The sequence below is a fragment of the Penicillium hordei genome (assembly GCF_028827395.1).
Source record: "Penicillium hordei strain IBT 12815 chromosome Unknown utg000006l_segment0_segment0, whole genome shotgun sequence".
NCBI classification, from domain to species: Eukaryota; Fungi; Ascomycota; class Eurotiomycetes; order Eurotiales; family Aspergillaceae; genus Penicillium; species Penicillium hordei.
The window spans coordinates 467,189-480,106 of NW_026623147.1; the positions used below are offsets into that span (position 1 = coordinate 467,189).

The 12,918-nt window shown below is 48.3% G+C and overlaps 5 protein-coding genes across 5 annotated transcripts; 2 read left to right on the forward strand and 3 right to left on the reverse strand.

Moving 5' to 3' along the window:
- Positions 1 to 696: 696 nt before the first annotated feature.
- Positions 697 to 3,009, forward strand: N7537_010874 (fungal specific transcription factor domain-containing protein; the record flags this gene model as incomplete). Its single annotated transcript, XM_056901928.1, has 7 exons — positions 697 to 961; positions 1,030 to 1,340; positions 1,398 to 1,478; positions 1,538 to 2,154; positions 2,209 to 2,394; positions 2,456 to 2,833; positions 2,931 to 3,009. The coding sequence occupies 7 exons, from the start codon at positions 697 to 699 to the stop codon at positions 3,007 to 3,009; spliced, it is 1,917 nt and encodes a 638-aa protein (XP_056747215.1).
- Positions 3,010 to 3,554: 545 nt separating this feature from the next.
- Positions 3,555 to 4,703, reverse strand: N7537_010875 (NACHT domain-containing protein; the record flags this gene model as incomplete). Its single annotated transcript, XM_056901929.1, has 4 exons — positions 3,555 to 3,834; positions 4,008 to 4,150; positions 4,238 to 4,430; positions 4,678 to 4,703. The coding sequence occupies 4 exons, from the start codon at positions 4,701 to 4,703 to the stop codon at positions 3,555 to 3,557; spliced, it is 642 nt and encodes a 213-aa protein (XP_056747216.1).
- Positions 4,704 to 5,740: 1,037 nt separating this feature from the next.
- N7537_010876 (amidase signature domain-containing protein) lies at positions 5,741 to 7,687 on the reverse strand (the record flags this gene model as incomplete). The annotated part of the gene is made up of 6 exons (XM_056901930.1): positions 5,741 to 5,874; positions 5,967 to 6,033; positions 6,083 to 6,931; positions 6,993 to 7,145; positions 7,216 to 7,338; positions 7,391 to 7,687. 6 exons carry the CDS (start codon positions 7,685 to 7,687, stop codon positions 5,741 to 5,743), a joined length of 1,623 nt encoding a protein of 540 aa, XP_056747217.1.
- Positions 7,688 to 9,998: 2,311 nt separating this feature from the next.
- Positions 9,999 to 10,448, reverse strand: N7537_010877 (nuclear transport factor 2 family protein; the record flags this gene model as incomplete). Its single annotated transcript, XM_056901931.1, has 1 exon — positions 9,999 to 10,448. One exon carries the CDS (start codon positions 10,446 to 10,448, stop codon positions 9,999 to 10,001), a length of 450 nt encoding a protein of 149 aa, XP_056747218.1.
- Positions 10,449 to 11,240: 792 nt separating this feature from the next.
- Positions 11,241 to 12,357, forward strand: N7537_010878 (isoflavone reductase; the record flags this gene model as incomplete). The annotated part of the gene is made up of 4 exons (XM_056901932.1): positions 11,241 to 11,321; positions 11,370 to 11,654; positions 11,709 to 12,035; positions 12,091 to 12,357. The coding sequence occupies 4 exons, from the start codon at positions 11,241 to 11,243 to the stop codon at positions 12,355 to 12,357; spliced, it is 960 nt and encodes a 319-aa protein (XP_056747219.1).
- Positions 12,358 to 12,918: the final 561 nt, after the last annotated feature.

The following is a 12,918-nucleotide window of genomic DNA, read 5'->3' on the forward strand; positions in this document are numbered from 1 at the left end:
TAGGTTTTTAACACCCATACCCGTATTACATAATATATTGCCGGTCGGAAAGCCCCCCCGAGAGTGGCTGGCATGGTTCGCTCCAACATGTTTTTAGGCAGGCGGTTGAAATAGTAGGCGGTCTAAAAGTGGGTCTAAGGGTGCATTAAAAACTTATGCGTAGTCACAGTAACTATTGGTCGCCTCAGGCCTCAGTATACCCCGAGCCATCTGGGCGTCGCATGACTAACCACCACCAACTAGACAACCTTACTTGCCGCTTAGCTGTTGCCGAGGCCCAGCATGTGTCCACCCAATTCCAAACTAATACTTATCCGCGGCAACCTTCCCGCATTGGTGCTGAATGCGTCCTACTGAATTCATTTGCGAAGGCCCGACTGCTCATTTTCATGATGCCCAACTCTTCAGTAGAGAGCACGCGGAATTCTGGCAGAACGCTACGGTCCAGAAAACGAGCACCTGTGGCTTGCGCGTCATGCCACGCCCGAAAAGTAAGGTGCAGTCTCCCACAAACTGGCCAACCCTGCGCCAACTGCTCCTTGGATGATGTCTCATGTGTGCCGCGGGAGAGCAGGAGATTAAGGTAAGCGACCTGGCAAGCTCAGACCGAAGAGCTCCTCGGCAGACACACTAACGAGCTACCGTGGCAGACCCGGACTACAATCGTCGTCTTACAATCATAGCGCGGCACCTTCGATGTCGAATGGCATTCCCGCGGTACGGTGTATTCCACAGAAAGGTCACAGCTTTTCACCCGGTCCCGAGCGCCTCGTTGCGTCGGAGAATATATCTGTGCGGAACGGACAGAATCCCACAGCTCCGTCGGCTGATGATACTGGAGATGGCACCGAAACACCTTATCATCCGTTCAACGAGCATTTCAGCCATCACAATAGAGGTGGTACGTGCACCTCACAAACAGATGGGGAGGTGGCAGATGAGTGCTATTCCCCAATATATGGTGAGATCAGATATCTAGCTGGAATCCTTGTGCCAGTGATGGTCCACGATGCTGATTCTATCATGTAGGTGACCCTCGGGGCGTTGGTTTAGTAGTCGACATCTGCGAACCGGACCCAAGGAGGAAGAGCGGTCACTTCCTCGTCCCACGTATCAGCCCAACACATATGGACCAGGGAACGATCGACTACCTGCGCTATAAGGGCGTCTTCGACTTGCCCACTCCTGCTGTCTGCGAAATGATCATACAGACGTATTTCCACTATGTCCATCCTTTTTTCCCAGTTGTCGATGCCCGTTCATTCATTGATACGTTTGAAAATGCACGCAACGACCTAAGCCTGCATCTCTTGTGGAGCATGTCTCTAGCTGCCGCAAATGTATGGGTCTCATTCACTCCTTCATTTTCCTCGTTGGCACTCTAACATGAGATATAGTTCGCAGATGAAAGGACCTTGAAAGCCGCCAACTTTTCGTCTCGAAAAGAGATGAAGCGTGCAATGTATATCCGAGCTAAGGTTCAGGCTAGATAAGACACTCCTTGGACAAGACGCACTAGCTAACTAAATTCATCTAGGCTCTGTATGACGCGGAATATGAAAGAAGAAAAATTACGCTCATTCAGGCAGTACTCCTGATGGGGTTCTGGTATTCGGACACTGAAGACAGGACTGGGTCTTGGCACTGGAACGGCATTGCCATTGGTCTGTGCCAAACGATAGGGCTACATCGGCAGCCAGACAGCAGCCGAAAACACAATAAAGCCATCTCGATTAGCGACATCAGACTCTGGCGGCACATCTGGTGGAGCTGCTTTTACCGTGAAGTGTGGTTCTCTGCCGGCATGGGCAGGCCTATGCGCATCAATCTAGCCGACTGCAGTACCCCGATGCCAGATCATAACGACTCTAGTAGCTTTCTCGCAGGGATTCAGGAGAGTATTCAGCAAAAGTACCTTCCTAAAGGCACTGGGGACTTAGCCAAACTGTGGACAGAGCTGTTGGCACTTACGGTCTCCTTATCGAAGATTCTCTCGTGGCAAAATCAAGCGGAGCGGACACCACCCGGTAGGGGTGAAATACAGGACATGGACGATAACATCCGACAGTATTATTTTCGCAAAGACCACGACATAGCTCACCGACAAAGTCATATTGTCTCCTTACATGCGTACCACCTAGAGCTGTATCTAGAGTAAGTGAAATTCTGATCTCCTTTTTTAGTTTTCGACTGCCTGGCAGGCTATAGGTCCGTTATGTTGATCCTATACCGGCCATTTATATTTGATAAATCAGACTTATTTTGGCCCGATGTCTCTGCGGACGAATGGACATCAACTGTGGTGCGGAGGACCAAAGATGCCGCGACCAACACCAACAAGATCCTCGGCAACATGATCAGTGCTGATATGATCAGCAGCACTCAAGCGATGGTGTACGTGCCCCATCATAGAACCGATAAAATATCGAACTGTGAGGATGCTAATAATCGCTAGGTGCATTGCCTTGGTTCCCGCATTGCAAATCCATCTCCTTGACACGAAATCTGAGAAACAGCTGGTGCAACGAATGGGCCGTCACAACCTTGAATTTTGCATGATGGTTATTGAAGAGCTCAAAACGGTATACTTCGGTGCTGAAATACTTTCCAGGATGTTCACCAAGGCAAAGAGGCAGATTTACAATCATACGCTTGCTCCCGCCGCAATTACCCGGGGTGATGCGCTTCACACCTCGCTTGGTTCCACGATCGGCTCTACTCTAGATGTGACAGACGATGTACGCCATGATGATGTGGAGATATTTGATGTCTTCTCGACGATGTTGAGTCCCTTTGCCCCATCAACAGCCGGCGGGTTATTCGACAATGATGGGTACGTTTAAGCTTGGCTCTGAAGCCCTTTGTATATGTTCTTCTTGATGAACGTGGTCTCAGTTGCAGTTGCTAATCGTCGTTAACATGTGACACAGGCCATTTACTTTCGAACCTGACATGACGCTCGGCCAACTGATGTTCCCTGAGTCCGAGTCCTCTGCAGATACACGCTAGTCCTCGGACAAAGCGAATTTACTGGGATATTTTGGGAAAGGCACCAGTGGTTTCATATCACGTTCGGGAATCGCCTTGTATTTTTAATTGAGATGGACGAAGAAACGTTAATAGACGTGGGACTTAGAACCTGAGAGCGCCTCTTCAGTCGGGTTGTCGACGATACATGGAAAACAGGGCATAGTAAATGGACTCGGATATCACAGGCCGCTGGTCCGCAGAGCCTTGCTCTCCATATTTTTCTGTCCTCATAGCCTTTGTCGTATGCTTCACAATATGTCAGGCTGTAAGAGCTGAGATAGGAACAGAGAGAGCGAGAGATGACCTAAATGCATAATGGATGCCTGCAGCAGCAGGCATCAACACCAGGAATCAAACATTATGTCGGAGCAGCAGCCGAGAAGGTGGATCCCGGAGGAAGGAAATACTAGTTAGCTGAGAAACAGAAGCCTCCAAAATGTCGGGGTATATCAAGCTGACCTTATATCGACCAAGGCACGCTAGACGTGCTGCATCTCGACGAGTCATCAATGAGGGAAGAGAGTTTACGGGACCGGGCCCGGAATGAGCACCAAGTGGCGGAGAGTCTGCTGAGGGAACGGCGCCGGAAGGATATTGGCGGGCCATCCGAGAGAACCGTCCCGAGTAGAAGAAGTGGAGTCGCGCCGTTGATCAGAAATATCAAGCACGTCCACAGTGGAGGCGATGATCATCGATTCCCCCCAGCCGTATCCCGTCATCGTTGCGACACACTGAAAAGAGAAGCTCCTCCGTTCCGCAAGTTCGTCGATCACCAGATCTGAGTGCGCATCGATGGCTTCCAATCTTGATTCGTAACATCATCTTGTTCACAAGGCTGCTCGCATCTCGGAGCAGCATCGCCGAAGCATTTCTTTTGATATCTCCTTCTTTACCAAGACGACCACAAGTGCGCGTCACGCTCCAGAGTACAGCGACGATAAGCGCAACATATCCCCTTTAGTTCGTGCGGTGTTTACTTCTGCTGACGGCCCAGAGGCGATTCCATCGCTTTGTCAGCAACGATTCTAGCAATGATGGACATAGCCTCGTCGGTAATGGTTATCTTGTCTCCTCCACGGTTCAGACCATTCTCTTCATTTTCAACGGCTACCTCGACAACCTACTCGGTAATAGCTATCTGCTCTCCTCGACAGCTTAAAAGTAGTGCCATCACTTTGCTATAAAATTATCGATCAATGATAGACACAATCTTCTCGGTGATGATGAGCTTGTCTCCTCCACGGTCCAGAAGCATAGTCGTCACCTCCTCACCATTCCCCCGGTTTCCAGCGGCAGCCTTGACTACCTCTTCGGTGATCGCGCTCTGGTCTTCTCGACGGTCCAAAAGCAGGGCCATCGCCCCCTTGCCATTTGTTTCCAGCAGCAGCGTTGAATACCTCCTTCGCAATACCGATCAGGTCTCCTTGGCGGTCCAAAACAGCTAGCCTTGTGTGGTAACATGGATTTTTGGGAAGCTGTAGAACACGCTTCCACTCAGGGGTCATCTTAGTTTAAGACAGACATCTTCAAGATTACTCAATGGCTGACATATGTCATCGCTCCTCCTAGAACCTATCCCTCATCTCAACAGGAAAAACCGAGAGCCAGAACGTACGAAGCTTCATGCATATTCAGTGCAACACTTACCCACTACGGCCCATTTTAGTGCTCATTGCGGGTGTATAGGAACTCACTGCGGATGAGGGGAAGCCATATTCAGCGAGTGGGAATGAAGCCTGGCTAGACTACTGTGATCAGCGTGCCACGCATGATTATGTAGTAAGCACCACTGACTTGCCCCTTGTGCTTAACATATGAGTTTGCCTGGTTTGATTTGCGAGCAGTTCCAGTTCTCTACCACAATCGCTGCCTCCACCCTCCGACCCAACCGGCCGTTCAACATTCCTAAGCAATGGTTGTCGTCGCTTCCTTTCCCCGAAGGTGAAGCTGGGCTTTCCCTCTACCCACATGTAGTCTTCCTCACAAAAGTCATCAAAAATCCAATTCCCTTAATTCTTATTCTCTCTTCCTCAGTTTCAGACGCATCGAACGCGTCAGATTTCAACTTTCTCTCACATGCTTTTGCCTCATCGTATTGTGCGATAGGCACCCAACGCTCATGTCCAACTCCAATCGCATCCTGGCAAGCCTGTAGTTGCCATTGCAAGATCGACAGAAGTCTTGACGGTGATTCCTACCACCTCCTGACTGCTCAGACCATCAACGCAAACAGCAACCTGCCAAACTAAAGAGAAAGCATCTACGGTCCAGGACAAATCTATCAATCCTACCACAAGTAACTTAAGAGTGCTTCTCAAGAACGACTGAGGTCACGGAACTCAAATACAGAGAGAGTGTTGACGGGTTTGGTTCGACCCTTGTTCAGGCCTTAGATGCTGGTATTGAACCTTCTACCCCGCAGGACCTGGCCGCTATATCTACATACGGTAGCTTTGACACTACGCCAGAAATCGAGCTCTACTTACATGCCAGGTTAGGGGATTATGAACTGAGGATTAACTGATACAGTTTAAAGCAGGAATGAACTCTGAATATGGAAAAGGAAAGAAGTAGAAGGCCCGGAGGCTTAACGAGAGCAACAAATAGAAAAAAACATGCAAAGACAACTCTTCCTTAAGTCTTCCAGAACAGCTTCGTTTCTGCCTCCTTCTCACACGAGGGCCTACATGTAGTGTCGAGTGTCCAGAATTTACAAATTCGTCACAGAGAATTTCTCCAGCGCATCTGAAATCACTTCAGTGGCCATTAGAACCTCTTCATCGCGGAAACTCCAGCCAACTACCTGCACGTGTGTAGGCGCACCGTCGACAGCATCTGTATCAACTTTTTATATATGTCAGCTTGTGTATGTTTCTATAATCTCACTCAACATGAGATGAAAACTTGAGGAATTAGATCCGTAGAAGGATGCTTACATCCTTCAATCTTCTCACTGTCCACATTCTTGTTTGACCTCAAAAAAGGGACAACACTAGCGGGACACTGTAGAGAATTAGCCATAGATTACTATGCAAGGCTGTTTCTTACTCACATCCAGTAGGTTCCAGATCATAGCGTAAATTGGCAAGCCATACCCAGAGTGAGGCATGCCAGTTCCTTGGTGACAGGGGCAAAGCAAGACATCTATGTCTGCATCTGTAAACTTCGTATGCCACGCAGTCCGGAAATCAGCGCGATCAGCATAGAACTTCCAGACGTCGTCAAGAGTACTTTTGGGTATGTCAGCCATCAGATTCCTAAAGTCCTTCATGCCGGGTAGAATCTCCTCCTCAGCATCATCAAGGAACTTCATCAGAGTAGCTTTTGTGTCAAAACCAAGAGAGTGCACATAGATATTAAGGCATTGGGAAGTACCAGCACCCTCAGGTGTTGACACTGGCACAATCTCGTGTCCAGCAGCTTCGAGTACCTCAGCAGCCTTACGAAGTGCTCGGAGAACTGGGGGAAAGACCGGGGTTTCATGTGCGCCCTGCCAGAAACCAATTTTGAGCTTCTTCTTGCGAACATCTTTCCAGGGAATTGCTAGGGACGCGGAGTCCCTTTTCCAGCCCTCCTTTGAAATGATGGTTCTGCAAAAAAACATGAGATCGCGCGCGCTATTTGCATGGGGTCCAGCCGAAGGCAACATGCCTGGCCATCCCTTGCGGAAGTGGAACTGCTGGCCCGCAAATGGAATTCGATTTGCCGTTGGTTTGAAACCGTAGCAGCCACTAACGTGAGATGGCACTCGAATTGAACCGCCGATATCTGTACCGAGGCCGAGAGGAGAGCCCCGGAATCCAACCAAAGCCCCTTCCCCAGAGCTGCTGCCTCCAGTACCCAGGGTAAGTTTGTGCGGATTCATGGTAAGCCCGAAAACATTATTTTCACCCTCCAATGTCTAATTGTTTTGTGAGCATACCACAAGCCCACCAGGTGTATCATGCTGGGTTGAAACTTACGAAAAGTCCCTGGGGGACGTTGGTCTTACAATAGAGGACCGCCCCACCATCTAACAGTATGTCGACAATGGGCGAATTTTCCTCGGCCACTGGCTTAGTCAAGTATGCGACGAAGCCCAAAGTAGCTGCCTCACCCTTGACCATCCACGTGTCCTAGATTCGGTTGTAAGTACGTACCCTTCCAATGGCACTATAAGGCAGAAGGAAAGAGAGTAGCACAGACTTTGAGGCTGATTGGCAATCCATGGAAGGGTCCCATGGGCTTCCCCTCCCGGGCCAGGAAAGCATCCAGCTGTTTTGCTCGATTTAAAGCTTTATCGAAGAATATCTCTGTTAAGGGGTTGAACTTTACAATGTCAGGACCATCAAGAGAGCGGGGTGATAAACTGGGAACGGACCAACTGATGCGCGATAGCTGCACGTTTGCAAAATGCCTCGGTGACCTCCAGTGATGAGATTGCACCACAGGCGAGCTGCGCGAGAAGGGCTGTGGCATCGTAGTTTTCAGTCATGTCGCGTTCATGTTGGGTAAGAATATCAGTCTGATCAAGAAGGTCAAAGGCACTGATAGGGTTGTCACGATGAGCCTGGCTCGTGATCATCTCATCTAGACGCCATTCAAGCGGGATTTGCGATTCTCGGAAAGCGCGTTTCTCGTTAATGAGAGCCTGCCAATTCGGTTTCGACATGGTCATTTTGTGAGTTGTAGCTGGGAAAGAACAGATTCAATGATGAAAGGTTCAGGGACAATGAACGTTGGCATAAGTAAAGGCTTTGCGGGAGGTAAAGACTGGCATTTTATACTGCTAAGACTGCGTTGACCTGGAGAGATTACGTTGGGCATTATCATTGCTGAAGGTTTAGTTCTCGGCAGAGCCTAATGATAGCGTCACTGGTGTAGTGGCAAGTGGAATGTCCAGGTAGGTGACACTTTGTGGGGTGCTCGTTTTGAGTTCCGGCAATCCATATCTTCCTACACGCAATGCCTATATTCTTGCCTAATTTGAGAATCCGATAACTATGGGACCCACTGGTGAGAAGCATTAAGCTAGCTCTTCCCGGCCGACGACGCGCGACTTAGGTCACTCGAGCAATGCCTGAACGCCATTGCGCAGCCAAGCCCGGCTCTCCCCTCTACAAGCTCCACGCGCATCCAAAGTTGTACTAATTGACTTCCCCATTAATGATACTACACGCGGTCCAGTCGTACCTGCGTGTCTACACAATGAGCGAGTAGTCAATAATGAAATCCGGGTGCTGCGGGGCTGTCCAGATTGCTGATAAACCAACGCGACAAATTGTGGAGAATGGAGATTATCGAGAAAGTTACTAACATAACATGGTAAGTTAATATGAAGTACTCGGCAAGGAAGGTTTCTCAATGATGAATAATGCCCGTGAGACCCATCCCGCCGTAGCACAGTAAGCAACCTATAGACAAAATAGATGACGAAGGCGGCTTGAATCCGACCATTATTAATTTATCACTTGAGCTTTTCGAGTAGTTTTTGTGATCGGATTGAGTTATGAAGACATTTGATTCGCCAAGACCGACCCGGAGAGAAAGACTGCCCGACGGGAAGAAGATTGGTGTGAATGCGTGAATCTGTCTTGCCTCAACCCCGACATAAGTTATGCATCCCATCGAACAGTGACCCCAGGTCCAAAAGCCAATTGTCCGGATGTATTGGTATAGCGGTTGGCTGTACCTAAAATAATTAGGTATATATAATCAGTCTGCCATGGCCACAAAAGTCTGTGACCTTGACAGAGAGAGCAGAATACTGAACAGCAACGCCCGCACCATCCACAACCATGCAGGAAGCGTATATAACAAAGACCTTGATGTCGACATCCGCGACGTTCCCGTGCCTGCAGTCGGTGTCGGGCACGAACTCCAAGGACTGGAAAATACCTAAACTACTGAATCTCACTAGACGTTTACAATGTCGTCCTCTTTCGTAATCGCCGCGATAACAGGCCGAAGAATCTTGTGTGCCTTTTCAACGGGCAGAAATGAAACAGAGTAGCACTAGCTTCTCGCTCGTTAAAACTTTTATCCGACCCGCGTATTGCCAGTATCTTACTCAGCTGTCGAATACCAAGTCTGAATACATGGTAGAAACCAGATAATATACTGGAAACATCATGTGACATTGGGTACCGGGCATACCATACAAAAGTGCATATTATAGTTAGTCATCATGGTCCGCACAGATTGTTGAAATAGCGGGTTTTGTCATTTTAGTTAGTTAGAGTTGTTAACATTGGTTATCTATACCATATATTGTTCGTACACCAGCTTTCTGTCATCAGCTTCGACCCTTCGGCACACTCTGATATCACCTTTATTTTTTGACCAGTGGGTGGGGGTTGGCCCAGGAGCTGTGTACATATTTACCTTCCCGATCATTGACGCGTCGTCTTTTAAAGGAAGAAATCACACTTTCGCTCGCTTCGCGACTTTCAAATGGGCTTTCAATGTTTGCTATCGAGGCACATTCGAAAATGAACTGCGCGCCCTGCTTAGGAAGGCTGCCGTGGATGCCTCGATTCGAGGGTCTATCATTTTATCTTGAAATTCTGTTTTGTTATTCCTACGCTTGATGGAAATAATTTTGTAACACAAATCGACGTTAAGGTGCTTTGACCATGGCGAATCTTACAGCATGAGAACAACTCACTGCCTGCGCCTGCCATAGTGTGACAGCAAGCTAATACAGTATGGCATTGTATGCAAGAATGGGGCCAATCTACCAAGGGGAACCAATCCAAAAAGTCGAGTTGAATTCAATTGAAGAGATGAAAAGGAGCAGAGTGTGCAATGACAAGTTGGGGGGTCATTGCTTACATGCCTGGGGTCAGGAGGTTGAGAGTCCCCGATTCTCGACACTCCGAGAATCCTTACGACAAACAAAGAAATCACGACAAAAATGAAACTAAATATTTCGGCGGCAAGTATCGAGCCCACATTCCTCGACACAGAGACATCTGATCAAAAGCTGGCTACGCTGAAAGTAAGGACAAATCCCCAGTCAAAGGCAGCCAAGAACTGGCTATCCGCTCAGCTATCCTCCAATCTTCCCTACCTTCAAAAAGGTCTTTCACAAGCTTGTCCTGATACATGCCCCAACTAGTCACGAATTTACCTTCGTTCTTGCCCACACCGGACAGGACGGCGCTGACATAAGTCGTGGCTTCTGCCGTTCGTTCGCCCGTCAGTTCGATGACCTGCGTGCTCAAAGCATGCTGTGTTTGGAGAATGCCGACCATGCCTTGCACTGAGGACGTGAGTGCTGCGATTCCTTCGGTGCTCTCAGCGGGTGCAGGAAAGGATACTTTGACGTTGTTCGTGAAGGCTCTGGAGAAGATTTCCCAGTCTCTGAGATCGACGCCAATGCAGTAGCGCGAGATGCAATTGCGGATGAGTTCGTGGTCCGTGGTGGTTGCGACCATTATGATCCGCTTGGTTTTGCAGACTTTGGCTGGGAATAAGTGTTGGAAAGTTGTTGCAAAATGCGTCTCTTTAACAGCTCAAAGCTATACAACCGAGTGTCACAGTATGCTGGCCAAGCTTCAACGCCTGGGTAGATAAGAGCGATGCTTGGGTAGATAGGAGCCAGACATAGGTGAGCGCTTTTCAGATCTTGGGAATTCCGCATAGAAATAGCCGTCGAATCGTCAGGCACCGTGACCGCCAAGTCCAAAATTACAAATCTACGAGAAATCAATAGTTTTTGGAAAGACAAAATACTATGTATGCTTCGTCAGCCGCATGGACAAATAACTGCGTACGGAGTAAAATAGAGTTAGTTAACTAATCCGCGTTTGGGTGATTTGTAAGTCACTTTAGCTTTCCAAACTCTAACTATCTTTGGCAGATTGAGCTATGACGATCTCTGATTGGCCAGAATAGTCATCCACGTCAGAGAGTTGAAGAGTGGAGTCGGATATTAGCGGAGTTATGTAACATTCCATTACTCTCCAGGACATCAAGCATAATTGTGCTCAGTAAGCATTATGATACTGTAACGGCTAATGGCATGACTCGTATCTTCAGTCGTCAATGAGCGCATTGCCTTGAGTTGCGGTTGGGCTTTATTTGTAATACATTTTTCGGACCTACCAGCATTCTACGTATATAAGCTTTGGGGCCCCGCTGGTGCCGGAAATTTTTCTCACTACTCATTCCAATCTAACCTCTTAGAAAGGTACACGTTCTCAAACTCATTCGAGCCTATTTTCAAGATGAAGGTCGTCATCATTGGAGCAACTGGCGAGACTGGCCAGTCCATTACCAAGGGCTTGCTTGAATATCGCACCCAGTTTGTAAGGTCCTGATGTGTCCATTCTAACATTATCCTAACCAATTTATAGGACTTGACGGCTGTGACGCGTCAGTCGTCACTCAACAGCGTCAAGAACCAAGCCTTAAAGGATGCTGGCGTTGAGATCGTAGCAGCCGACCTTAGTGGACCTGAAGAGGATCTGGTCAAAATCCTTACCGGCGCCGATGTTGTTATTGCTGTGCTCGACGCTTCAGCTTTTCTACTGCAGATTCCTCTAGCGAATGCGGCGAAGAAGGCTGGTGTCAAACGCTTCGTTCCGACTTTTTTCGCTACAATTGTTCCGCCCAAGGGTGCACTCAGCATTCGAGAGACGGTACAGTAACGCACCTGATATCACAAAGGTTACAATAGCTAACACGAAACTCAGAAAGAGGAGGTCCTGAACCATATCAAGAAGATCTACCTCCCGTACACCGTCATCGATGTTGGTTGGTGGTACCAGATTACCCCACCCAGGCTTCCCTCTGGACGCATCGACCAGTTGGTCATTTTGCCTATGGAGGGGCTCTATGGCGACGGCAATGTTCCCTCTGCTATCACAGACTCTCGTGATATCGGCCGCTACGTAGCCAGAATCATCACTGACCCTCGGACTTTGAACAAGTCGGTATTTGCGTACAGCGAGGTCCTCACACAGCGGGAGATCTTCCAGATCATGGAGGAAGCAAGTGGCGAGAAGCTAGATTATAACTACGTATGTGTACCCCGTAACTGATTCATTTGCACCGTCAACTGACAAGGACGCGCAGATTTCTAATGAAGATGCAATGGCCCGCGTTGTTTCTGCGCAAATAGCGGCTGAGGCTGCTGGTTTGGGGGACAAGGGAGCTCAATCGGCATTGGCTGTTGCCCAGTACACTTATTCCACTTGTGTGCGAGGGGATAACACGCCTGACTATGCCCGCTATTTAGGATACTTGGATGGCAAGGAGTTATATCCGGATGTGGACTTCATACCGTTCCGAAAGTATGTGTCCGAGCTGATTGACGGCACGGCTAGGCGTGCTTATGCTTGAAGGGTGACAGAAGTATCCAGATTACCAGTATGTGTCGTAACAAGGGGCCGGTTGCGCTTTTTGTTTCCCTGTTAGACAATGTGAATCACCGCATGGATGTACTTAAATTGGTTGATACGACGTGGAATTGAGGTACAAATATGTCGGAAAGCATACTGGGCGTAATGCCGCTAGACCAAAAATGCACTATAGGCGGCATTCTTAGTCTATAACCCGATGCGTGTTATCTCTGGGCGTGCCATGAGCGAGAGGTTGACTGTATTATAATACAATTCTGTATTTAGTTAACATAGTGGTTGAAAGCCTGGATTCTCGAAGTGTCGAGAATCCCGAAATCACGACAAATGAAACTAAACCATTTCGGGTGTAAAGTGGGAAGAAGAACACAGAGGGAAAACTATACAACTATATAAATCCCGCTCTGTCTATTCAGGGTTTAGATAGGGCCTGATCCAATGTACAATCCAACTCAATCGATGCAAAAAACCCTGCCTATATCGCTGAAGCAGTGGTAAATATTTGACAGAAAGCTGGTGTACGAACAATGTATGGTATAGATGG